This window comes from Natrix helvetica, assembly GCF_964273705.1.
Source record: "Natrix helvetica genome assembly, chromosome: 6".
Taxonomy (NCBI): domain Eukaryota; kingdom Metazoa; phylum Chordata; class Lepidosauria; order Squamata; family Natricidae; genus Natrix; species Natrix helvetica.
In genome coordinates this window covers 30,457,730-30,483,360 of record NC_138553.1, presented here as the reverse complement: position 1 = coordinate 30,483,360, position 25,631 = coordinate 30,457,730, and the positions used below count along the sequence as shown (strand labels likewise).

Genomic DNA, 25,631 nt, shown 5'->3' with positions numbered 1-25,631 from the left:
ATAAATATTTTTAAACTTCTAGACACAATTCGTGGGAGCAAGTCCCGTTGAACGAGATGGAGTTTACTTCTGAACAATCCTTTATCTGATTAAACTTGCATCACTTGTTCCTTATTTATCCTATTATTTGCTTGAATCATGAATATATGAATAGTATACATATATTATGCATCCATTACACTATTCCCTTTTGGGTTAATCAACATAATGAACAGTGCAGTAAAGAAGCAAGAAATAGTAATATTCAATCCACATTCATTTTCTATCTATTCATTCTTGACCATGCTTTACCTCATACACTTCTTAAGTAATTCATTTTCATTGCATTGAAGTTACTTTTATGTCCTGACATCCCTAACACTGTGTTCCATATAACATACTGGGCAGAAGTATTGTCTTATTCAGAGCTATTTTTGCTTATTTTTATATCCATTCCTCATGAGAGTTCCTCTACTCACTATAATTTTATCAAGCATTGGCATTTCTCCAATTGGAAATCAGCTTTATTTTTTAAAAAAAACCTGGAAAAGAGGATTGTCCATTGATACAGGTAATTTTGTTCAATGGTACTTGAATTACATCTCAATCTGGTTGTGTTGTCACAGGATTTTCCAGACCATTATTGGCACTCATTTTTCAAACTGAATTGTGATTTGCACAATATAATCCTGATGACAATCTATTAACTATGAATTTGAAGGAGATTTCATGGTCATTATCCTGGGTTTAGAATGCTATATCATTCCCTGACAACTCATAATTTGCACACTTGTCTTCATAAACCACTTTTGGAGAAAACAAATAATTGCATGAAATTATCAGTCATTTGGTTGGTTTAAATTTTGTGAATTGTGACTGGGTCTCTTCTCATGTGCTGTTTTGTCAACTAAACAAAGCCAGTTCATCAGATTTGGTTTAGCCTACAGTATAATGAACAGATGTGATTCTGTTGTAAACAGCTGCCTCATATTCAGAAACAATGTAACCACTCTGTGTCTCATTTTTCAGCCTGTATTTAACATTTTGCTTTTTGAACTTGATCACAGAATCATGTAATATGTCTCAGTTCTCCAAAAAACCAATCGCAAGTGATCAAACATTGGAACAGTTTATGGAGGAAACCATGTCTTATCAACCTGAAGCAGATAAAATGAAAATAAATAATAATAGAGTGCACAAAACAAAACATTTTAGTATTTCATGAAAATCCAGGATATTTTTAAAGCTCCCTATTATCAAATCCAATTTGGCTTGTTGTAGATTCCACATCCAACACTTTATGATTCCATTCTCACCTACCTGATATCCTTTTCTGCTTTCCATCTCTATATTTTTCCTTGCTGCTATGTACATCAGGGGTGTCCAAACTTGGGAACTTTAAGACTTGTGGACTTCACCTCCCAGAATTCCCCAGCCAGCTGGCTGGGGAATTCTGGGAGTTGAAGTCCACAAGTCTTAAAGTTCCCAAGTTTGGACACCCCCGATGTACAGCATTCACCTTTGCTTGCCCACTTTCACTACCCATTTATAGGATGCTCTACTCCTCTGTCCAATTCTTATTCTCATTTCTCAGCACTTACATTTACACACTGGCATCTTAACTAGTATTCATCCACATCCCAGTGCTTATGCTTTCCACCAACAACATCTTGAGATTCTTTCCCTCTTTAAGACAGCTTGAGCTTCCCATACAAAGAATCTATCACGGCAACGCAAACAATAAAATGTTTTGCAATGAGCAATCTAGTTATGATGGAGAATTCCGGGGGAGGAGGCATTTTCTGTAAAGAAGAAATTAAAAAAAAAAGAGAGAACCTAGAAGGCCAGAACTGGCCAAGAGTCACCTGTTGCTCTGGTCTGCTTTGCACGCTGATTTCTCAGTGGCAGAAGAGAGTGGGTAGAGGGAAGGGAAATAGGAGGTCTCCAACAGCTTTCAGTAGTCTTGCGTTTGGTACCCTTGTGTCCCAGCATCAAAAGCATCTGCAGAAGGGGGCTGCTGGTAGGCTGCCATGGTATCTGTGGTATCCTCATTTGTATAGGGTGCATAAGGCATGCCGGCCTCCTGGCTTGGATCTGTGTAGTCCTGGGAGAAGAGTGCTGAATCCGCTCCAAGTTGATATCGCTGGAATGCCAGAAAAGCCTGGACCACCTTTAAGGGAGGATATGGCACCATGGGGGAGATTTTGGAAAATGGGATGGAAAAACAAAACAAAAGAGAGAAACATACCAGGAAGAAACAAATAGAAGCTGTGTTAATAATGGTTAGTGCACAAGACATAAATTAGGGAAAAAGACATGTTGCAATTACTTAATTAAATGCAAATACATTCTAAAGACCAGATGATCTGGTACAGCTCACCAAGACAAGCGAGTTCAAGAAAGAAACTGCAGAGTAAGCAAGGGAAGAATAAACTTTTAGGAGAGATCCTATGGCTTATTTACTTGGATAAAAGACTGGTGAAAATAAAGCTACAGTAGAAGATATGGTTCTGGATTGCTTTTTTAAAACATATCCAAACCCAATAAGGCCAGATCAAGTATGTGGAAGGCATTAGTCGGACCTCTTTCATATTCAATATTTCATATTTATATACCTGAGACAGGTAACAGAAGGATCATACAAGGCTATGCAGCCAAGCTTTCCAATGCTGACTGGGCTACGGAGGTAGAGTTTGAAACAATATTAGCTTTCCAGGGACATCTCATATCCATGTAACTCCCCCTTTATTAGTTCTGGAGATCTATGGAAGTTGTCAGGTAGAAATAAAGGCGAACCATGTTTTCAAGATTAATCAAAGTAGTGGTTATAAGAGGTCCAGCCCCATCATAATACCTTGTTTGTGAAATAGTTTTTAGTAAACAATGCTGAAGAAAGAGTGTGGGAAGCTGTTGCAGTTTCTAAACTGCCTTCTGATACCATCAACATGAAGGTTATACAACAGAAGAGCAAGTTGTGGCAATATGACGGTGAGCAGAAATAGAAAACACATTTTGTCAATAGTGTTAAAATTGTTAACCAAGTGAACCAAAGAGGCACAATGGTGTTATCTAGAACTAAGCGTAGAAAAAGAAGCAAAATAAAAGAAATTGAATAGGACATATTCTACTTTCAACTATTTGAGGCTTCAAAAGAAGACAACCTCAAATATTTCCTTAAGTATCTCAATGTTTCTAGAATTTTCTTTCTTCCCCAAAACATGCTGTTTTATTTGCGGGACCTGCCCTATTTTATCCTGTTTTCTTCTTTCCTTGCGCTTTAAGCATCAGAAATATTTGCTCTAAACATTTTCTCTCCGATATGTCAATTTTATGCACCCAGGCTTAGGGGAGAACTGGTGAAGAATTAGGAAACAGTGTGCTGTATTCTTCCTGAAAAGTAATTTCTCCAAGTCTGCGAAAGGCCAGAAAAGTCAGGAAGCTCTGTAGGAAAAGAATAGGATGGACAAAGGGCATCAGACAAGATGTGAATCCTTATTGAAATTAAAGATAACATGGGGAAAACAGCTGGATGTCTTAACTTCCATTTAGCAGAAGAGAAATCTGCTAAGTGGTGTTATTTATAATAAAGGACTTCCTTTGACAGCAAATGTCTCCTGTAGATAGGTTTTTTTCCCCCTGTTTGGACCAGAAAAGGACTCAACCATCCCAAGATTAAAAGCTGTCAATGACGGGGGTCCTTGGTGCCCTGTGAGGTTGGTGGTACTCTGAGCCACTAAGCTCAGAGAGCATCAAGGACTCCATAATTCAACCCTTGAGCACAAATATTCTTTTCTATCAGTGCTGGCAATGACTTGCGGGATCGCATCCTGCCCCATACATCCCTACGACCTACGACCAATCCGCTCACACAGAGAGGGACTTCTCCGGGTGCCGTCCGCTAAACAGTGTCGGGGGGCGACACCCAGGAGCAGGGCCTTCTCTGTGATGGGCCCAGCCCTGTGGAATGACCTCCCCCTTGACATCAGGATTACTTCCGATCTCCGCTCCTTCCGTGTAAAGCTCAAGACCCACCTCTTTCAATTATCTGGCCTGGCTCAACCGTAGTTTATTCTATTCCTCCTGACAGTCCTTATTAAATTGCATTATTATCATGGGATATTTTAATGGCTAATTTTTATTGTTATTGATGTGATGTATATTTGATTATTACCTCCTCCATGTATGTATATGTATGTATATGTGTGTACCCGTATGTTTATATGTATGTATGTATGTTTTTTATTGTACGCCGCCCCGAGTCCCTTGCGGAGAGGGAGCGGCTAACAAATTAAATAATAATAATAATAATAATAATAATAATAATTATTATTATTATTATTATTATTATTATTATTATTATTATTATTATTATTATTATTAAAGCAATAAGTAGCCCTGGGTGGGGTAGCCTCATCATCCCCAGATAAAACCATTGAGATTTTCCAATAAAGTGGCCAGATTTAAATGGCAGAATTTCAGAATGCTTGGGAAGATTAGCGAGGGGGAAGGGAGCAGTTTGCTTCTCCCAGTCTTTCCATTCCCACCCTAATCCCCACAAAAATGTTTTGATGGAAATTATATGACAGAATCAATGTGCAACCTCCAACATCCCTCCAAAAGGCTGGGAAGAAAAGACATGGCCCCTCATTTAGGAGGGGCAGTGTAACATTGAAATAGCATCTGGAAGAAAACAAATACCAAAACCCAGGGGGAAAGAGAAAGGATTTTGTAAAATTCCAAAAAACTAAAATAAAAATTGACTACATCAACAAATATAGGAATTTCTTTTAGATAAAATCATATTTTGTACTATTCTGGGTTGTCCCTCCGCCTTTTTTTTTTTTTTGAGTTCTCTTCCAAAGGAGCACTTAAAATTTGGTTATATTTATATATACAGGTGAAACTCGAAAAATTAGAATATCGTGCAAAAGTTCATTTATTTCAGTAATGCAACTTAAAAGGTGAAACTAATATATGAGATAAGACTCATTACATGCAAAGCAAGATAGTTCAAGCCGTGATTTGTCATAATTGTGATGATTATGGCTTACAGCTCATGAAAACCCCAAATCCACCATCTCAGAAAATTAGAATATTACATGCAATCAATAAAACAAGGATTGTACGTAGAACAATATCGGACCTCTGAAAAGTATAAGCATGCATATGTACTCAGTACTTGGTTTGGGCCCCTTTTGCAGCAATTACTGCCTCAATGAGTCGTGGCATGGAAGCTATCAGCCTGTGACACTGCTGAGGTGTTATGGAAGACCAGGATGCTTCAATAGCGGCCTTCAGCTCTTCTGCATTGTTCGGTCTCGTCTCTCATCTTTCTCTTGGCAATGCCCCATGAGAGCAACTTTTGCATCTTATTTGGAAACCAAGGACCCAGAGTATGGAAGAAGAATGAAGAGGCCAATCAAGCACAGTAATCCCACGGTCATTCGTGCTTTGGCAAAAGGTTTTGGTGCTTTTGGTTCTTTTGGCAAAAGTTGCTCTCATCAGAAAAGAGGACTTTGGACCACTGAACAACAGGACTTTGGACCACTGTGCTTCATTAAGACCAGGGCCAACAAAGCCGTCTACCAGGAGATTTTGGAGCACTTAATGCTTCCTTCCGCAGACAAGCTTTATGGGGATGCTGACTTCATTTTCCAGCTGCCCACACTGCCAAAAGCACCAAAACCTGGTTCAATGACTGTGGGATTACTGTGCTTGATTGGCCAGTAAACTCACCTGACCTGAACCCCATAGAGAATCTATGGGGCATTGCAAGAGAAAAATGAGAGACATGAGACCGAACAATGGAGAAGAGCTGAAGGCCGCTATTGAAGCATCCTGGTCTTCCATAACACCTCAGCAGTGTCACAGGCTGATAGTTTCTATGCCACGCCGCACTGAGGCAGTAATTGCTGCAAAAGAGGCTCAAACCAAGTACTGAGTACATATGCATGCTTATACTTTTCAGGGGTCCGATATTGTTCTATGTACAATCCTTGTTTTATTGATTACATGTAATACTCTAATTTTCTGAGATGGTGGATTTGGGGTTTTCATGAGCTGTACGCCATAATCATCACAATTATGACAAATCACGGCTTGAACTATCTTGCTTTGCATGTAATGAGTCTTATCTCATATATTAGTTTCACCTTTTAAATTGCATTACTGAAATAAATGAACTTTTGCACAGTATTCTAATTTTTCGAGTTTTACCTGTAGATAAAAATAAATAGTAGAGAATTCTCTTCTTCTCTATGAAAAGCAATAATCTTGTATGGTAATAATTCTCTTGCAGTTCTTCCAAATTCTCACCATGTGACAATATATAAGGCAAATACGCCATATGATAATATATCTCCAAAATGTAATATGTATTAGGCCAGTAATCAGTGTCAATTGTAATCCACTCTGCACTTTTTGTTCCTTCCATTATCAGAGGCAGAATATTCTTTTTTGTAATCCACCAGTCAAACTGCGGGTAATTTTAAATTTAAAGACATTAAATGAATATTTAAAGATGGACAAAATATAACGTTCACACTGTAGAAATGGCAAGTCTAGTTTGCTTTAGTTATTACATCTAACTATTCCAGCAATGATTTTATTTATCTAAAAATTTCCACATTGCTTCTCATATTTATAGACGGGAAAAAATGTAGTGCTAAGTCAATGAATTAGTTACTGTCTCATCAAATTTGGTGGTTTTCTTTTTAAAAAGATGCTAGTATCAAATGAAATAAGCATTCCTTTCTTAAGTAGCCAATGAGAACCTTTAAAATGTTTTGAAAATGGCAATTAAAGCCATGAAAGGAAGTCCAACTTATGTGGAGAGCATCAGGTTGGAGAAAACTGACATGGAACCATTTTGCCTTACAAAGCTTAATTTGAAAAACAAGTTGGATTAGATGCCTCAAAGGCCTCCTCTAGTTCATTGAGATGCAGAGCTGTAAAAGTCAGATTAAACTGGTTTTCTTTGCTGCAACTTCATCTCCAGTAGGGAAGTAATGGACAGAAAACAGGTACAGTATGTAAATAACAATGTTTTTGACCAACTAACTTTTCCCCTCCTCTAGAATCAAGCCACTGATTATTCAGATCATATAAACAGATTTCCTAAGGTTAAAGACTGCCAAGGAGGAGCTCTCCCTTATACAAATGGAAATGGGGGCAATAAGATGCTTATAAATAACATTCCTCACTACTAGACAAAGTCCAAGCCTGCATAACTTACCCAGGTGAAGATGGAGAAAAAAGAGAAGGCAATGGCTGCTCGGGCTGCATCTGATCCTTCATTCAATGGACTATTCTCTTCCTTCGAAACACGCCATTGGTCAGCCAAGAAACAAAAACCAACAAACCAGAGAAACGCCCAAAAGCCTGTAAGAAATCACCACCGAAACAAGAGGGAAGGATGAAAGAATACACACCCAAGAATTTTAATTCTCACACGTGTTCAGAAATTTTTCCCTATAACATCTCAAAGTGATTTGCAGATTGGGATAAATTCCAGTTCTTTACAGCATGGAATTGCAAGTTAAATCCAAACATATTATTCCCAAGCCTTACAACTCCCAAATTTGAGGGATTGAAAGAATTTTAAGAAGAGAACTAGTGGCTAACTAGTGGTCCCTCTCTGCTATCTATCCCTGACAAATATGGGATCGGTCCAGAGGTGGATTCCTACCAGTTCAGCTGAACCGGTAGTGGTTTGCTGGCCTGGGTTGCCAGAACCGGCAGCGCCCCAGGTCTCCCACGCCTCCAAACTAGTTCCCCGGTTGGCGCACCATGTTTTTTCCCCATATTTTAATGTTCTGCACATGCGCAGACCTATTTATGGGAAAGTGGGCAACTGTGCAAATGCGCAGAACAAAATTGTGCACACACCAAACCGGCAATAATGCTGGCAGCAACCCACCCCTGGATCGGTCATTTTAGCATCTTTCATTTGGCAAGGATCTGCACTCAGATGCAATTCTAGCTGTGAAAATATTGTAGTAGTTCTTGATTTACTACCATTCATGTAGCAACCATATGAAGTTACAATGGCATTGGAAAAAGTGACTTATGATCAATCCTTGAACTTACAACCATTGCAGCATTCCTGTAATCACAGGATCAAAATTTGGATGCTTGGCAATTACCATACATTTATGACAATTGCAGCATCCCAGAGTCATGTGGTTGCCAATTGCATTCTTCCTGGCTGGCTTCCAACAAGCAAAGTCAATAGGGAAGTTGGATTCACTTAATGGTGTGATTCGCTTAACAATCATGGCAAAAAGATTGTAACATTGGGTGTGACTCGTTCAACAACGATCTTGGTTAGCAAAGAAAATTGTGGTCACAATTGTTGAGTTCTACACACACACACACACACCAATTTCCTATCCTGGTACTCTTTTTCCTCTTTCATGCTTTGCAAGCCAGCAGCAATAGCAACTTTTTTCTTTTCAACTGGTAAGGAACGTAGCTGTATTGCAGAGGACTTTTAGGAAAAGGAGGAAGAAGGGAGAGGATACCTATTCATTTACCTAGCAAATCAAGTTTGTTGGGTTAACACTCAGTTCTGCCCTAAGTAAGGAACATGCTGTGGAATGGCAAGGCTTAGTCATCAAGAGTAAATTCATTTCCATTGCACAAATGGCCTCACAACAGTGGAATCACTTGCTCACTTATTCTTGAATTGTAGCAATTCTGAAAAACTACTAAACCATATAACGGACCATAGGCTCAGCTGAGAAGGAAGACTGATGTAGAAAGAGCCCTATCTTGAAGCAAGTGCTGGATTGTTGAAGGTCTCAGTAGTCTAAATAATCAAAGGGAAACTTTGTAAATAGTTCTGAATGGCAGACAGAGTTATTATTCCTGCAGTTTTAGATAGGGTGGGGGTGGGTGAGAACCATGTGATTTTGGCCTCATTCCGAGTCAAAGCAGAACTAAGAGTTAAACTGACTCTGACTGCCTTGAAACACAGTTTTTTTAATTACTAAGTTTTGCTTTTAAGTAATCATAGCTAAGAAAACTGGAGTAATAACTCCAAAATGTATTTCCTTTATTCCATTATTTATGTAGCATTTCTATGCCAGTAAGCTAGCTAGCTCTGCTATAGAATTCACTAAAATAGACAAAGCAAAGCAAAACAAAACAAAAAATGAGCAGGTATTAAGCAAATATCTCCCTGGCTGTTCTTTTCTATCTTGACATCATTAACAGATGCATCTAAATATTATACTGTACCTTAATGGATTTATAATCAAATCGTACCATCTTACAAAGCCATTTGGTGTAGTGGTTAAAACATCAGTCTAGAAAGTAGGAGATTGTGAGTTCTAATCTGGATTTAGGCACAAAGCTACCTCGGTGACCTTGAATTAGTCACTTTCTCTCAGCCCTACGAAGGAGGCAATGACAAATCGCTTCTGAAAAATTCTGTCAATAAAACTGCAGGGACTTGCAAATCTCTAATAAGAATGGATGGATGGATGAAAACTACAGGGACTTGTGCAGGCAATTTCCATGATTGAATAGGAGGGAGAAAAAGCCACCTCTAAGGATGGCAACAGAAACAATCTGCCCATCAGTGGAAGAGAATGGATGCCTGATGCTCTAGTACAGCAATGTGCTTTGTTTTCTCTGAAAACACAAGTGCATTTTTTTTCTTTCAAACGTGCAAGGCAGAGATGGGTTGCTGACAGTTTGGCCTGGTTAAGCCGAACTGGTAGTGGAATTTGGACCTGGGTCGCAGAACCAGCAACAACCCAGACCTGACATGCCCCTGAGCCTGTTCTCCAGTGTCTTGTGCAATTTTTAGTCAAATGTCCATGTGCAAGCAATGCGCGGCCGGACCGGTACTAACCGGTTCAGGAACCCACCCCTGGTGCAAGGGTGCTGGTTTCCAAGATTCTCAGTCAAATCAGCCTCCACATTACTTGAAGAGTTGCGGATGGAGAAGGCCATACTAAAGTAGAATAAAATATGGATTAAAATATAAGAATGAAGACGTGGCATAAAAGGGACAGTTAGAAGCTTGCTTAAAGGGACAGGGAAATGTCATCAGCCTTCAACCACAACATGTTCCAGTAAATGCCCCTATGTCAAAAGTCCAAAACCACAAGGTTCAATTAAAGTTCGTTAATGGCAGGTAGTCCATACCTGTAACAAAAGGAGAAGTAAGACCCCCATCTCCTTATAAGGCTTTTTCCTCAAGGTAACCAATAAGAAATGAGTTAAGTGTTTCCGTGTTACACTGTCTTTGAGAATGTATAAGAATGCGTGCTTCGATAATGAAGGTCTTTCAGAAATTCGCAACGTTAGCCATGGGCTAACATTTCTGAACCTGGCTGCCAAATAAACTCCTCCTGTATCCTGAGAAGTCTAATGCCTGTCATTTTCTGCAACAATACAACATTAGGCTAGACTGCGTTAGCTTATGTTTGAACATTGTCAGAGAAGGCTTCATTGAAGGAAGAATTAGTATGGAATCACTTCTCAACTATAAAAATAATATTTAAACCCCACATTTGTGAAAAATAATTCACTGAATACTGTCCACTGGACAGCTGTTGCCTTGTCAGATTTATTGGATTCTAGACTCTCTGAGTCCAAAAAAAATCTAGGTAACTTTAAGATTTAAAAATGAATGAAAGGTTAATATTTCATTAAGTTGCCCACACAAAACCGCATAAATAACACTCCTAAAAAAACTGTTGGGGCTCCACAAACATCCTAACTTCAGGCCTGGGAAAAGGGCCAGGTCTTAAGAGGCTTCCAGGTGGCTTGAAGCATTGGGGCTTATGTGTGTCTGGAGGAATGTTGTTCCACACCCCTTTGGTCCCACAAGATAACAACATTTAATTAAGCAGATCCCTAGTGTGCCCACTATGCCCAAGCATACCAGAAAGGCAGAAACAATTGGAGACAATTACTAGCAGTAGCAAATTATGATGCTTGGAAGAACTATAGAAACAAATCAGCAACTCAGGAAAAAATATGTTTTTAAGAAAGATGTGTAATTCAGATGTAAAAATTCACTGAAATATAAGTGATTTAGGGTAAATAAGTTGTGATTGCTTTAAGGTTTATATATCAATTTAATATATTGTAACTATATTAATAATTTGGAACCAGACTTGAAATAGCTGAGTAGAACAATGAAACCAATTAAAGGGAAGCTTAAATCAAGAGAGTTTTTAAAAATAGTTCAGAACAGCAGCATCTCCATGTTGGGTCTTAGATTCTGTGTTCACCATCTTGCACATTTTACAACCCACCCACCCACCCATGGATGCTGCTGGTTCAAAGCTCCTGGCCAGTGCTCTTGCAGAATATTCTCTGTACGGATAGATCACTCTCTTAAGCCGATTACAGGCTGCATAAGCCAACCCCAATTCCTTTTAATTTGGTCTTCAGTTTCATAAGAAGTAGAGAAGATTTTGAGTCGTACCGTATCCTTTAGAGCCAAAACAAATGGCAGTGGCATCTTTTTAGTTTAATTTAGAATTAGCTTGCTTTAGCATGAATATTTATTTGGTGGAAAGTTAATAATGTAAAAGACTGACTAGCTGTAAAGCTAGCATATCACAATATTATAGATAATATCTGAAAATGGGTGTTGTTCCCTTTCTCCATTACATCCAACAGCTCTCTCTTCAACAGGGTACTTCTAGGAATATTTTTTTTCTTTTTTACAAAGTGGTGCCAAGAATCCTTCTGGTTATTTTTATTTGTGCATTTCTGAATGATGTTAAGAAAAAGCAGCCACATGACTCTATCAATAGAGGCCCCTCTTTTTCTACAGGCCTCATTTGCAGTGAGATTCTCCATAGACAGAGGACACCTTGCATGACAGTCGTCCTCCATTACAGTAAAGGCAACACCTTCTATTCACAGTTAATTAATTAAAATGTGTTAATTTATAAAATAAAAAGAGTAAAACTGGTGAAATTAAGAATAGGAGAAAAGGTGAGCAAGATAATGCAAGAGAACAAAAAAAATGCTTTTAATTTGAATCAGTGATCAGTTTACTTAATAAAGCAGATTCCAAAGCAATACAACTCCATCTCTGATTAATAAAAAGCCATTTAAATCATGTACACAGATGTAAGGCTAGATACATATTCACCAACAGGCATACACACTGCCCCTATAGAAACCCATATACATTCACCAGAAACTCACCAGATACTCCAATGTCTGAAAGCACAGCTTTCTTGCGATCCTTGACACTGCTAATCTGCGGGAAGTAGACATCTAGCGCTAAGTAAAGAAGGCAGGTGAGGAATGCAAGGACTCCCACGGTGATACCATAGTTGCAGGCATTCTGGTTGCGATTGTAGATGCAGAACTGTTCTGATGTATCGGGTTGGTTGATATAGCCTTCATTCACAATGCAGCCAAACACAACAATGGAAAAAAGCTGGGATACAGAAAAGTGAGAAAAGAGTTAAAAGAATTCATTATACAAATATAAAATTCACATGAGGCAGGCTGGTTATGGATCATCAGGTTAGTGTTGACACTTAGCAACTAGATCAGGGGTCAGCAACCCGCAGCTCTGGAGCCACATGTGGCTCTTTCATCCCTCTGCTGCAGCTCCCTGTTGCCGGTCAGCTCCACAATTAATAGGGCTTTCAGTTAGGACAGGTAGAAGAAAAAGGAGGAGACTCTATTTGGGGGGGGGATTGGATTTCTGGTCAGCAGAGGAAAAAAGGATGCCGCATTAGGAGGAGACTCTATAGTGGGGGAACTGGACTTCCAGTTGGCTCCAGAATTGAACCGGGGGGAGGGGGCTTCTGTTTAGGACCTTTGTGGCTCTTTGAGTGTTTAAGGTTGCCAACCCCTGAACTAGATCAACCGAGCAGCCATAAGAACTCTAGATCTAGTAATTTATGTCATCGCAACCCATCCATCCACTTAAGCTTTCATATAACAGAATAACAGAGTTGGAAGGGACCTTGGAGGTCTTCTAGTCCAGTCCCCTGCTCAAACAGGAGACCCTATACCATTTCAGACAAGTGGCTTTCCAGTCTCTTTTTGAAAGCTTCCAGTGATGAAGCATTCTCAACTTCTGAAGACAAGCTGGAAGTTTCTCCTTAGTTCTAGGTTGCTTCTCTCCTTCATTAGTTCCCATCCATTACTTCTTGTCTTGCCTTCTGGCTCTTTGGAAGATAGGTTCACTTCCTCTTCTTTGTGGCAGCCCCTCAAATATTAGAACACTGCTATCATGTCACCCCTAGTCCTTCTTTTCACTATACTAGACAAACCCAATTCCTACAACCGTTCTTCATATGTTTTAGCCACCAGCCCCCTAAATCAGCTTGGTTGCTCTTTTCTGCATTCTTTCCATAGTCTCAACATCTTTTTTATAATTTGGTGATCAAAATTGGGTGCAGTATTCTAAATGTGGTCTTACTAAGGTTACTAAGAGCACATTTAGAATACTGCATATGCATACCATTTTTTAAATTCCTTATTTTTTTCAAATCAAGAAAAAATACATGAATAACATTCAGAAATTATATTCCATCATTAGTATTCTTGACTTTTCATTTACTTGTTCAATTATACTTTTGTTTTATTGTTCATTCATTAATTCATTTCTTTAAACTTCTTTATCTTTTTCCTGTTTTTCTCAATGTATTTATTACAACTACATAATATTTACATAACACCAAGGTAGTCATAAAATAAGAACCAGCTGAAAGTAGAGTTCAAATCTATTCTTCAGAATGATTCAGATATTTGACCTATTAAGGACCTGAACCTAAGACTGAAAGGCAAAATGAACAAAAATAGATGGTCTGCAGACAATTTGGCCTATGCCACGTAATGTCTATGCTCTATTGTGTGACTACCTTGAATAATGGTTACCTCAGAAATGGTGCATGGCTGTTTACAGACCTGTTTACCATAACCAACAGTATTTATAATTCCTTTATTATTTTTATTTAAAATATTTTAAAATAAACTGCTATGGTATAAAAATACTGATACACATGTTTAAAGTGATATCAATATTTTAAAAAGATTTAAAACATGCTGAAAGTCACACATCTTAAACAGGCCAAGGTTGAAAAATACTTCATTAAACAACCTCTAACCATGGAGCAATCATTAAAAACACCAGTATACCTTTTCTTTTGAACCACTTCCATACTAACGTCTTACTAATAAAACTAAAAGAAATCTAACTCATGTTATAGTTTTGGGACAATAAAGAGCCTTATTAGCTGTGGAACAAAACAATCCCAATTAAGGTGTGATTAGGAAGCTTCTGAAAAATTTCATGTACTTATCAGCATGTGCCACAATTTAGGACTATTTCTTTAAACCCGGGACCTGATTACATTTCCTTCTGAAATAAATTGTATAGCACGTACATAGAGATTGATAGCAGAAAATCAGAATTAATGACTGTTTGATAAAGTTTCAGGTCACTTCTATTTATAGATATAGAGGATGGACAGACAAACATATGGCTGTAGGCAAAGCATTTCCAAGAAAATGAAGAAAGAATGAGAGAGAAGGCAAGGCACAGAGACCTGATAGACACTAGATTAAACACTAAAATATTTTCTCAGAACTCCTGCGTTTTTGAAGCTTCACTTGTAATTTTCACTGGATATTTTCTCCATAAAGTCAGTCAGTAATCAAAGACCGCATCTCCCTTATCCCTAATGTTGCAAAGTAAATTGAGCAGATAGCTTACACAATAGATCTCTTGACTGCCATGTGATGCCTGCAGCATGATACTCATTTCCAGTGGTCTATTAAGCTCTCTTAAGTATCATGTGATGTGCTGGCATCTCAGGCCCCAGATGCCTCTTGAGCACCAGGCAACGAAAGCTGCCATTCTCCTTGATCAGTGTATTATTTAATTTTTGAAACCACTCGTTCTTTTTATTTCTAGTACTTTCCTCATTATGAATCCTTCTCCTCCCGGAAGTGCTGCAGCTAAACCATCAAATTTCTCACAAGGTTTATAACAGAATATAAATCTGTAAATTTGCTTTGACAAAAAAGTCAGCATTTTATCAGCCATATTGCAGACTGCCGCCCTGACTCCTATTCATAAGGCAAATGTCTGACCTACGAGTTACCTCCCTCTGGGTCTGATGAGACGCTGCCCTTCTTCGCCCCCACCTCCAGTGGGGGTTCTGATCCAAAAAAAGGAACTTGGAGATGGTTTGTCAGACAGGGTTCATGTGAGGCTCTTAGGAGCCCACGTCTGTCCAGCTGAAGAACTTCCTGTCCGGAGCACAAATTATTCTGAGTCTTTTTCATATGAGACCTATTCATCAAACCTATTCTTAAAAATGCTTAGAATATCTTACACGGCTTCTGAATTTAATAAAACCAACCTTCTACATGCCCATTAATAAGCAAATCCTATTCACAATGGACTAAATCCTAGATAACTATAGACAGAACCACTGCCTAGGAAGGTCAGGATGAATCATGTTGTTGGCACTTTTCACTTTTAATATTGTTTGTAACTTGAAATAATAAGTGGTACCTTTGCTATCATATATTTATACTTTACATGCTGCCAGCTGCCAGTCTTTTTTGACATTTCAGTTTCATGAAACATGCAATTCTCATACTTTTCTACAGAAATGCTTTCTCTGCCATTCCTGAAAATGAATTCAGTGCATTCCTATTTGCTTGAAAATTGATGCCTCTGTATTACTACTGTATTCAGTTCTGCACAATTTAACATATAGCTTGGATATCTCACACATATCATGTTCCAATGGTTTTAAATAAGAGATAGATCTTTCTCCATGCTTTGCTTATATCGTGGCTTGAATATTGCATTTCACTTAACCTGGGACTGCCCTAAAAAGTGTCCAAAAATTGCAGTTGGTACAAAACATGACACCAGAAAATACAAGGTTCATACAATATTTGTACAAAAAGGTCTTTACTGGTTACCTTTTATCTACTAGGCACAATTTAAGGTGCTGCTGATTACAGTTTAAAGCCTAACTAAGGTATCAGCCTTACCTCACCATGCTTCTAGGTGCTCGCCTATTTCTTATATACGATCTTCTCCTTTATGATTCTCTACCTCTACATTTCACATTTTCATTTAATGATTTGGATGTCAGTCAACCGATCTATCAGACCTTTATTATGGTCACAGAGCAGCATAAATAACTTTGATACGAAGTGGATAGAATGCTTATCAAGTTTGCATATTATTCAAAATTGGATAGGATAATTTTTATTCCAGAAGATAAAACTCAAAGCAATCACTATACAGATATAGGGATACCTGTTTAGGTACTTAAGAAAAATATTTTAGAAGAGTAGCTTGCAAACTGATTCCGATCCACCAGTGTGAAGTGACTGTAAAACAAACAAATGCAATTTTAGCTTACATCAATAAAAGTATAATTTCCAAATTAGGAGTATTTGTTCTATTTTATTCTGCACTGATCAGATTCTATCTTGTCTGGTTCTTGGAACTACACTTTTAAAAGGATATATAGAGAAATTGGGAAAGATTCACGAAAGATCAATGTACATGATCAAAGGATTAGAAGCTGAAGTCCTTGAAGGGAAATTGAAGGGACTGAACTGTTTTAACTGTGAGAAAAGACAATGGAAGGGCATATGAAGGCATTCTTCAAATATCTGAAAGGATATAATTTAAGAGATTAGGCCTTGTTTTTTCTTATTCCAGAAGTCAGGACACAAAGTAAAAGTGTCAGGAATGTAGATTCAAACGGAATGTTGGAAAACTCTTCCTAACCAAAAACAAAAAGTCAGTTACCCAGAGAATTCATGAATTTACTTTACTGCGTGTTTTCATCGGTTCAGACTTTACTGTAATTTGGATTCTTGCAACTGAGCAGGGAGTTGAATTTAGCAGATTAAACAGCCCTTTCCTACTTTCCGCTTCTATGAAATCCTGTTCTGCAAATCTTTGAGAAACAGAACTTTCTTTTACATTTTTAATCATTGTATAATTACCCCGCATTTCCTCCCCCCCTTGCTACTCATTTTCCTACTTTCACATGCCCCAATTCCTGTCTAAGAGCTTTTAAATGGATGGTAGGAATAAGAATTCTCAAGGAAAGTGCTTTCATAAAATGTACAGTATATGCATGACAGAAGTATAATTTGCCTAGTCCTGAGGGGGAAAAAGACAAAAATTAAGGATGGTGGCATTGCCAACCTTCTCCCTCCCAATAATTGCTTTGTCTTAACAGCACCATGACAGGCATTCATTTGACATATAAACTGTTTTTTGGCAATAGGGAGAGAGAGAAAATTCTCATTGTGTAGCGTGCCAATAATCTGTTGAATTTCTTCATGCCTCAAGATGTGGAAGAGAAATTTCTACTGGAAGAAATGCTATCAAGCTTACCTTTTGGAACACACTCCCTTTCTTCCCACAAAATGGGCATCTTCTTTGATAAATACATATTGTTTTTAAATGTATAAATTAATATTGGATGTAGATGAATGCTGTGATATTGTTTTAATTATTTTTATTAGAAGTTTTGAAGGCATTTTTTTAAAAAAGAAACACAGCTGGTTTCTAATAGAAAACATATAGAGAAATACATGTGCACAGATGGGAACTTTTATCCACAGGAAGGCCAATTACAGTGAAGGCAACTCCACTCTCTTCCCAGTATCTTGCATTTAAATACTAATCTAAGGAGAAATATTTTGTATGGCTGTGAAACAGTTTGGAATTGATTCCTAAAAGGTACTTCCAAGTATGCGGTAGCATGAAGGTAGCCATCTGCCTGGGAAACAGTGACATCTTTTCCTGGGATCTCCTGGCATTTGCAGAGGACAAATATAAGAACTGGATGATAAAGGTGCTTTAAAAAGTTGCAGACTACGTTCACTTTCTAAATGGAAGATGAACAGCTCTCCAGGGAATCTAGGAAACTTGAACACACCACAGACATATCTTATTCCAGCAAACATTTAATATGCTTCTCTCAAAGAATCCAAGCAATACGCTGCATTCCACACTCACCTAAATGCTGTAGATTGACGGTCTGGAAAACAGGACTGTTATTTTCCAAAACTATAGCTGCTGCTATTCTATTTCAGGGGTTAAAAGTGAATGAAGTAGTGATTGTAAACAAAAATTGTTCAGATGATTCCAATTTTTAGTTGTGGTTCAGCCTAACTATAATTCCAATACTCAAATTGATTTGAAATAATAGAAAGCAGGCTTTGCTTTCCCCTAAAGATATGAACAGTGCTAGAGTTTTGTCTCTTATGGCATCTCTTTATAGATATACCACTAATTTAAAAATAAAAATTGAAGAATACTGTGTAGTAGCACAGGATTATTTATGCCCATAGGATGAAAGGTTGAAGTCTCCACTTCCTTCCCCGAAGTCCTCTGGAATGTCCCCCTTCCTCCCACTGCTGTGGGTACATTTTGTATATTGTGTTGCCATCACTAATCTGTCAGGGAGGGTCCTTTTACTTGATAGCCTTTCCCCCAACCCCAGTATGTGGGACAGAGAAAGATCTCACAACTGCTTTACAGTATTTACAGCAAAGTAATAAATTTTGTAGTTCCAATTCTTGGCCTTATATCTTTCAGAACACACGGCTGTTACTGCTCCATTAGGATACTAAAAACTATGCAAAGATAATTAAAAAGAACACCAACATTCTTTTGGTGCTTAAAGAGTGAAGCTTTAAAACATTCAGGGATAAAACTCATAGAACTATAGAACTGCTAAAGCAGCATCTTCAAGAAGCCCCCATCTCCTGGGGTGAAAAATGCACAGAAAAAGTTTAACATTTGACGATCCTGAACAAAATCTAAGAAAGCATTGAATTGCTAATAATCAAGAAAGCTTTATTACCCATAGAATCCAATGATAGAAAGCTCATACAAACACTGGGCTTTCAGAGATTAAAAATGCATATTATATCATAATCAGAATATTAGAGTCAATAAAGTAATACACAGCAATGCTTTCTTTAAACCTTAATGGAGACTTCTAGCAAAAAGTATTTATGAGTTTCTTAGAGAGACTGAATTCTTGGGAGCACCGGATCTATTTTGCCTCCTAACATTTTCTCAGTGTCTCATATATTTGCAACCATTTTACAGAGATTCTATTCATTGTCTTTAACAGATTAACAGATTTGGAAGGGACCTTGTAGGTCACCTAGTCCAACTGCCTGCCCAAGCAGGAGACCCTACACCATTTCTGACAAATGGCAGTCCAATCTCTTCTTGAAAGCCTCCAGTGATGAAGCTCCCATAACTTCTGAAGGCAAGCTATTCCATTGGTTGATTATTCTCAGTGTCAGAAAATTTCTCCTTATTTTTAGGTTGAATCTCCCCTTGATCTGTTTCCATCCATTATTCCTTGGTGGGCCTTCAGGTGCCTTGGAAAATAGCTTGACCCCTTCTCTCTGTGGCAACCCCTCAAATATTGGAACACTGCTATCATGTCTTTCCTGGTCCTAATATTCACTAGACTAGCCATGCCCAGTTCCTGTAACTATTCTTCGTATGTTTAGTCTCTAGTCCCATAATCATCCTGGTTGCTCTTCTCTGCACTTTTTCTAGAGTCTCAACATTTTTATAGTGCAGTGACCAAAACTCAATGCAGTATTCTAGGTGTGGTCTTATTAAGGCTTGGCCCCACCATTTTCCAAAGTACATTTAAAGTGAATGAGAAGGGGCCAAGGAGTTCTCCATGGTTTATATGCAGGTAAGTATTATTTTCTGCTCCATAACTAGAATGTAGCTATAACTTCATGAATAATGAATACCGGTAGTGAATGTAATCTCAACATATACTTGCTTGGAAGTGCCACTAATTTCAGCAGGGTTTCTAAATGTGGCTTTCGACTGGAATATAAATCACAAAGGAACTGTTATCAATCATACTTCTTCAGTGAAGCTTCCTAATAGCAACCTAACAGCATCTGATATTGCACCCGCAGAGACGAAAATTGCAAACCAACTATAACATTAGCCTGGCCAAATTCTATGTATAGCTTGAAGAGCAAAAATCAGCTTTTAAACTTTTTCACACCATGAATAAAGCTGGCAATGTTGCAGAGAATATCATTATATTATATATTTTGCTGCCTGTTCCTATTTATGTTTACTAAACACACCTAAAGTGATCTTATCTAAATCAATGATGTTTTTAGCTACTTAATTTAGCACAACAATGTTATTCCTATGGGACTAGTGTATGTTTCACGACAATAACTGGCAAAGTTCCAACATCACAGAAAAGCATTCTTGAATTTAAATTTGGTACATTAGTCTTCTAAAAAAGTCCTGCTATACAGCAAACATATTGCCAGTTTAGTACAGTTTAGTTGTCAGTTTAGTACATACAACCTCAAGGTCCAACATTTAATAGGCCACATCTAAGTTGTTTTTTAATCATCATCAGACTTAACATTTTTATCCTCTGTCTGCTTATTACTACAATAATTGCATTCAAGATAATGAACTGCTCTGGAAAACTGACTATGTTGTACTAACCAAGATTGTCTTCTTCTGCTTCCTGCATTTAGTCCAAATCCATCTGTTACTAATAGAATATTAGGATATATTTTTCTGAAAGATTAAAAAGATAATCACTCTCCAGCTCCACCACAACTACCACCAAGGCAAAAAGCAACCCAAGTATTTGGCTCCCCTCATTCTATTAGGTTTGACCTCATAAAAAGAATGCTAGTTGATTTCACGTGGTTTCAGGCAACATTTTTTGTACTCTGTTATAAATAAACTCATTCTCAGCACCCATTCGTTTTAAATTCTTTAATTCACAACACTAGAAATACAGCGAAATAAATAAAAGAATCAGCAAACTCTAGAAACAGTACACTATGTAGCCCATCACTATTATAAAGCCTATTAGAAAATATAATAGGATTAATATTTTGCACTTGATTTGTTCAACAATTCTGAATGGATAGCTGTTACCTGTTTTGACTATGTAATGTTTACGCCAGTATTTTTCCATAACATTGATATAATTCTAAAATAGGGCTGGAGAGGTATAAATATTTGCTTGGAAGCAAGTTGCATGAAGCTTATTGAGACTTATTATCAGTACATATGCTTAAATTTGCACTGATTATAAATTTGTGACAAAAAGCATGGTAGCTGAACTGGGTAGGGGAAGAATTCTATTGCCACAAAAGAGAAAAAAAAATCTAAACAAGAAGGGGAAAAAAGTTGTTTTTCTGTAGCCATTTATCTAATTTGCTCCTTTAAGCTTGTGCTCCAATTTATGAAACGTTTGTCCTACAAGCATGTAAATTGGATAAGCCCACAAACTCAGGAGGACTTCATCCCAAATAAACATACAGAAAATGATCTGGAAATGTTTCTACTCTTCTATGATTCACTTGTTTATCAAGTCAATGGTGTTATAACAAGAAACAGAGACCTATCAAAGTCACTTCCAAGGTCAAAGTATAATATGTAGTTAATGACTCTGGGGAAATGTGGAGACACTCAAGGGGAAAATTTTAAAAGGATGCTAAGCATCTTCCTGCAACTGAGAGTTCATTTCATGAAGAAGTGGCACTCAAAAAAGCAACATGCTGCAAAAACTCTTCTCCTTGATTTAGTGAAGCCCTGTAGAAATGAAGTCACAGCTTTAAATCAGAGATGTTCTGTCCTAAATTCTCAAGACCAGAAACAACATCCATCTCAGGACACATCCTGTCAATTCTGTTAACTGTAATTGACCACTGCTGTTTTGTCACCTGGACTGTCTATCACATGCAACACAAGGTTCTTCCTATCACTTCATGAATTCATGAATTTCAGCAGCAACTGGGAGCCAACTGCCTTCCCCCTTCTAATAAGAACAGTAAACATGCTGTACTGTAAAATCTATCCAGATAGACACATGCCTACTAGTCACATTAATTATCTATAGAAATTTGCTAAGATTTCTTAAGTTTTTCATTCATAAACCCCTTCCCCACCTTTCTTTCAGTACTTTCCATGACGTCTCTTCCATGGAAATGAATGGCAATCACTCACATTAAAATAAGTAATTTTTAAAAAAAAAAACTTCATTGAATGCATGAGTTGGGAAGTACTTTATTGGTCATCTAGTCCAATCCCATAGAAAGAGAAGGAATCGGGGCAAATGTTTGAAATCATTTCCCCAATGAAGACTTTAGTACTGGTTGGGCAAACTGTTTCATTACTTTTAACAGTTCTTATCATAAATTCCATATAATGTTCAGCATGAACTGTTTTTCTTTAAATATCCAATTATTGGTATTCAAGAGAGCAGAGTTGACTCACTCTTGCGTATGACAAGCTTTATTGTAGAACAGGGGTGTCAAACTCAATTTCATTGAGGGCCACATCACCGTTATGTTTGACCTTGGTGGGACCATGGTGGTCGTGGTGGGTATGGCCAGCTTGACGTCACTCGTGTTGGGGGTGCCTGTGGTGGCCCGAGTGCTCTGCCAATCAAAATGGGCTCCTGAGCTCCATTTCCGGCTGCGACTGCTTCCTGCAACCCTCTGCCAGAGAAAATGGAGCTCGGGAGGGCACTCCGGCAGAGGGTTGCAGGCCAGATCTAAGCATCCTGTGGGCTAGATCCGGCTTCCGGGCCTTGAGTTTGACATCCCTGTTGTACAACCATGTCATTTCTCCCCTAGTCATCTTATTTGGAGCTTAAATGCCCCTCAGTTCTCTGAACTTACTCCATGCAGCCCTTTTAAAATGCAGCACCCAGAAGTGGACACAACACTCCAAGTGCAATCTACTCATTGCAGAGGGCAGCCACTACTATCTCCTGCAATGTAGATGCAATGCTAACATGAAGGCAGCCCAAGATCGCACTGGCCTTTTTCGCTGCTGCATTCTTAAGCTATGGTTCATAATTAATATCAGAGGAGAGGTTTTGTAGACAAGAGGCCCCAGTCCTTGTTATTTCTAGGAAACATGGGAAAACTCCCATAAGGAATGGATTAGACGGGAAATACACATGATCCTACTGTTTTGGCTTCCTCCTGAAGATCTGAATGGATGACAAGTAAGGTTATGCTTAATATTTGTTTGTTTGTTTGTTTATATTCATTGGCTGTCCAACCCCAGTAGACTGTTGACATACAAAACTAGAAAAAACATTAAAAAAGGAAAAACATTAAACCAATGGAATGCTAACAAAATCTTCAAACAAAAGAGGGATGAAAAGCACCAATCATTCAGTTGAGATCAAAGCCAGGTTTTTTTAAGCTTTCTGGGTCTTAGAAGAGAAGATCTTCCTCTGGTGTGTGTGAGGGGGGGGGGCTGCAACAGGGAAATCATGCTTCCTAGATCCCACCACATGACAATGTTTAATGGGGGGGGGAGGCTGGAGCACATCCCCTGTGGTGGAACATATTGGGTAGGAAAAAAAACCATTGGAGATAAGTCGTCTCTCAGGTTTCCAGGCCCTAAGCTATATCTATGTCAGCCTCAGCTCAGTCTGCTTTCCTTGATCAGTTGGGGGGGGGGGGAGAAGGAAGCCATTCCATTTCTGCAATTTCTTCCTTGTCACTATATCCTCCTTTTCTCTCCTTGTGACACTCACAGGAGACAAAAGCTCTTTCTGTTTGCAATTTGCTCTCCTAATCTAAATGACCTTCTTGCAAACACGATAGGTGCACAGCAGCCATGGCAAAGTGTCACAAGATGGAATGACCTCTCCCTGATTCATCCCTTCCAAAAGGGGGGGAAAAAAGACACGTACAGGAAGGAATTCTTCTCTTTGGACTGGCTGGCTATATCTCCATCACTTTCCCCATTACATTTACAGGCGCCTACATAAAAATTGCGGTATATAGAGATACATAAATGGGATGTGGGGGGAGAAATATTAAAATTGGAGCTAAGGGAATTGAGGATTTAGAGGATTACACACATTTTCACCCCTCGTATATTTCCCCTCCTCGGTTCCTTACCCCTATCCTCCTTGCAAACGTTGAAAAACAAAACAGGAAACTAAAACATGGAGAGTGGGATTCATAGAGGACGGAAAATTCACCATTATTCTCTTAATTCCTTTTCCAACTTTCTTTGTCCATAAGACAGCTCCTTCTTACATAAAACTTCTGTTTTCCTTATTTTGATCAAAATTAACAGTGGTGTCAGCATGAAAGGTGAGGGAAACCAGTGGAAATCACCCCTTTAAAAAAAAGTTTTTGAGAAAGGCAAAGGACAGATCAAAGTTTTGCCATTTTCTTCCCCACATACCAAATCATTAAGGGCCTTTCTTCCAGGCGATGGGAAGAAGAGGGGGACTGAATCCTTGTGCTATTTTTCCTTCTCCTTACCACTTGCTGCATAACACACAGTATCCCTTTACATACATTGCAGGCAGCCAAAACAACCATTGCAAGGGGCTGCACCGCAGAAAAGACTGAAAGCAGAAGAGGCAGAGGCCTGAGCTGGAAGGTGATCCTGCCTCCCTGCCATCTTAAAGGTCATCAAGGGCCGTCTAATTCTGCTGCTCAGCCAGGCCAAACCCCAGATCTCCCCTTTGCCCTGCAGGCTCTTCCAGAGGAAGGCGATCGAGCCAGTCCGTGGCTTTTGCAATCCAAGCCAGCCCCGCCGGGTATCCCTAATCGCCTCCATAAAATGCTTCGCGCCGCCCGCATGAAAAAGGACACGGCTTTAAAAAAAAAAAAAAGCCCACCAAGTGCCAATGGCTCCTGCTCGAGCGGCTCCCTCTTAAACCTTAAGGTCAGGTTCGCGTACATTTGCACCCAGCCCGGCTCTTCGCAAACGAGCCACCTACGCCACATTTTGGAGGAGAATTTCCAAGCGTGCAGGTGGCTTTGAACGCGCCGGGCTAAGCCCCTCGATCAGGAAAGCTCGTCCCTTCCTTCAATAACCGGACGACCTTCCAGGAGCGCCTCCTTACCCAAGAAACTATCCGGAGCATCGTGTGAGGTTGCCGGATGAAGGTCTGGGGGTCAAAGGCGCCTCCGGCTTTGCCAGCTCCGTACGCGGCCGGTTCCATCCTCGGAGCAGCCCTCTGGCAAGACCTGCCGAGCTGCCTTTCCCTCCGAGCTTATTCCCTCAAAGTTTACCGCGCCAGGGACGGATGCTCACGGACAGAGGGCAGAGACCAGGCTGCGCCGTCCAGCATCCGAGAGCGGCAGCCCGCAGCGAGGAGGCAGCGGTGTCAGCGGAGGGGACGGTGAAGCCGCGCGTGCCGATGTCGGGAGGTTCTGGTTGGGAGTGAGTTCTGCCCGGCGGCCCCGCCCTCGCTTCTTGCTCCCGGCCTCACTTGCCGCGCTGAACGAAGAGAAACTCGCGGGCGACAATTAAGGCCGGGGTGGGAAAGCCGCCTGACAAGACGGTACGCAGGGTTGCCAAAGGCAGCCAGGCGCGCTCCCGATCCGCAGCAGTCGAAAGGGCGGCCGCGAGTCCTAGTGACGGCAGGCGCTTACGTGCACCCACCATCCTAGCAACTTGGAGGGCGGGGGGCGGGGAGGGTGGGAAGGGCGCTGCGGAGCTCCGCTTCCCTCGGCCGGGAAGGCCTTTCCAGGGAATGCGGTCTTCTTTAACGAGGCGGTTTCGGATCCGGAGCCCTATTTTAGGAGCGGACTGCAGGCCTCCGAAACACTACATAGTTTAGTAACCCAGTGAACGCAGCGGGCTTTTT

The 25,631-nt window shown here is 39.4% G+C and overlaps 1 protein-coding gene across 2 annotated transcripts; it reads right to left on the bottom strand.

The window, feature by feature from the left end:
- Positions 1-1,484: 1,484 nt before the first annotated feature.
- Positions 1,485-25,375, bottom strand: SYNGR1 (synaptogyrin 1). 2 transcript variants are annotated; one of them, XM_081957075.1, is made up of 4 exons: positions 24,885-25,375; positions 12,160-12,397; positions 7,214-7,359; positions 1,485-2,149 (listed from the first exon to the last, which is right to left on the bottom strand). In XM_081957075.1, exons 1-4 carry the CDS (start codon positions 24,981-24,983, stop codon positions 1,934-1,936), a joined length of 699 nt encoding a protein of 232 aa, XP_081813201.1. In that variant the 5' UTR covers positions 24,984-25,375; the 3' UTR covers positions 1,485-1,933. The 2 variants fall into 2 exon arrangements, with proteins under 2 accessions (XP_081813201.1, XP_081813202.1); XM_081957076.1 differs by having other exon boundaries at positions 2,007-3,420.
- Between the last annotated feature and the right edge of the window lie 256 nt (positions 25,376-25,631).

Coding starts and splice junctions, on each gene's coding strand:
- SYNGR1 (XM_081957075.1), bottom strand. CDS start 24,983: ATGGAACCGGCCGCGTACGGAGCTGGCAAAGCCGGAGGCGCCTTTGAC. Junction 7,360..12,159: donor TTCAGACATTGGAGTATCTG/GTGAGTTTCTGG, acceptor GATTTCTTACAG/GCTTTTGGGCGTTTCTCTGG. Junction 2,150..7,213: donor TTTTCTCCATCTTCACCTGG/GTAAGTTATGCA, acceptor CCTCCCTTAAAG/GTGGTCCAGGCTTTTCTGGC.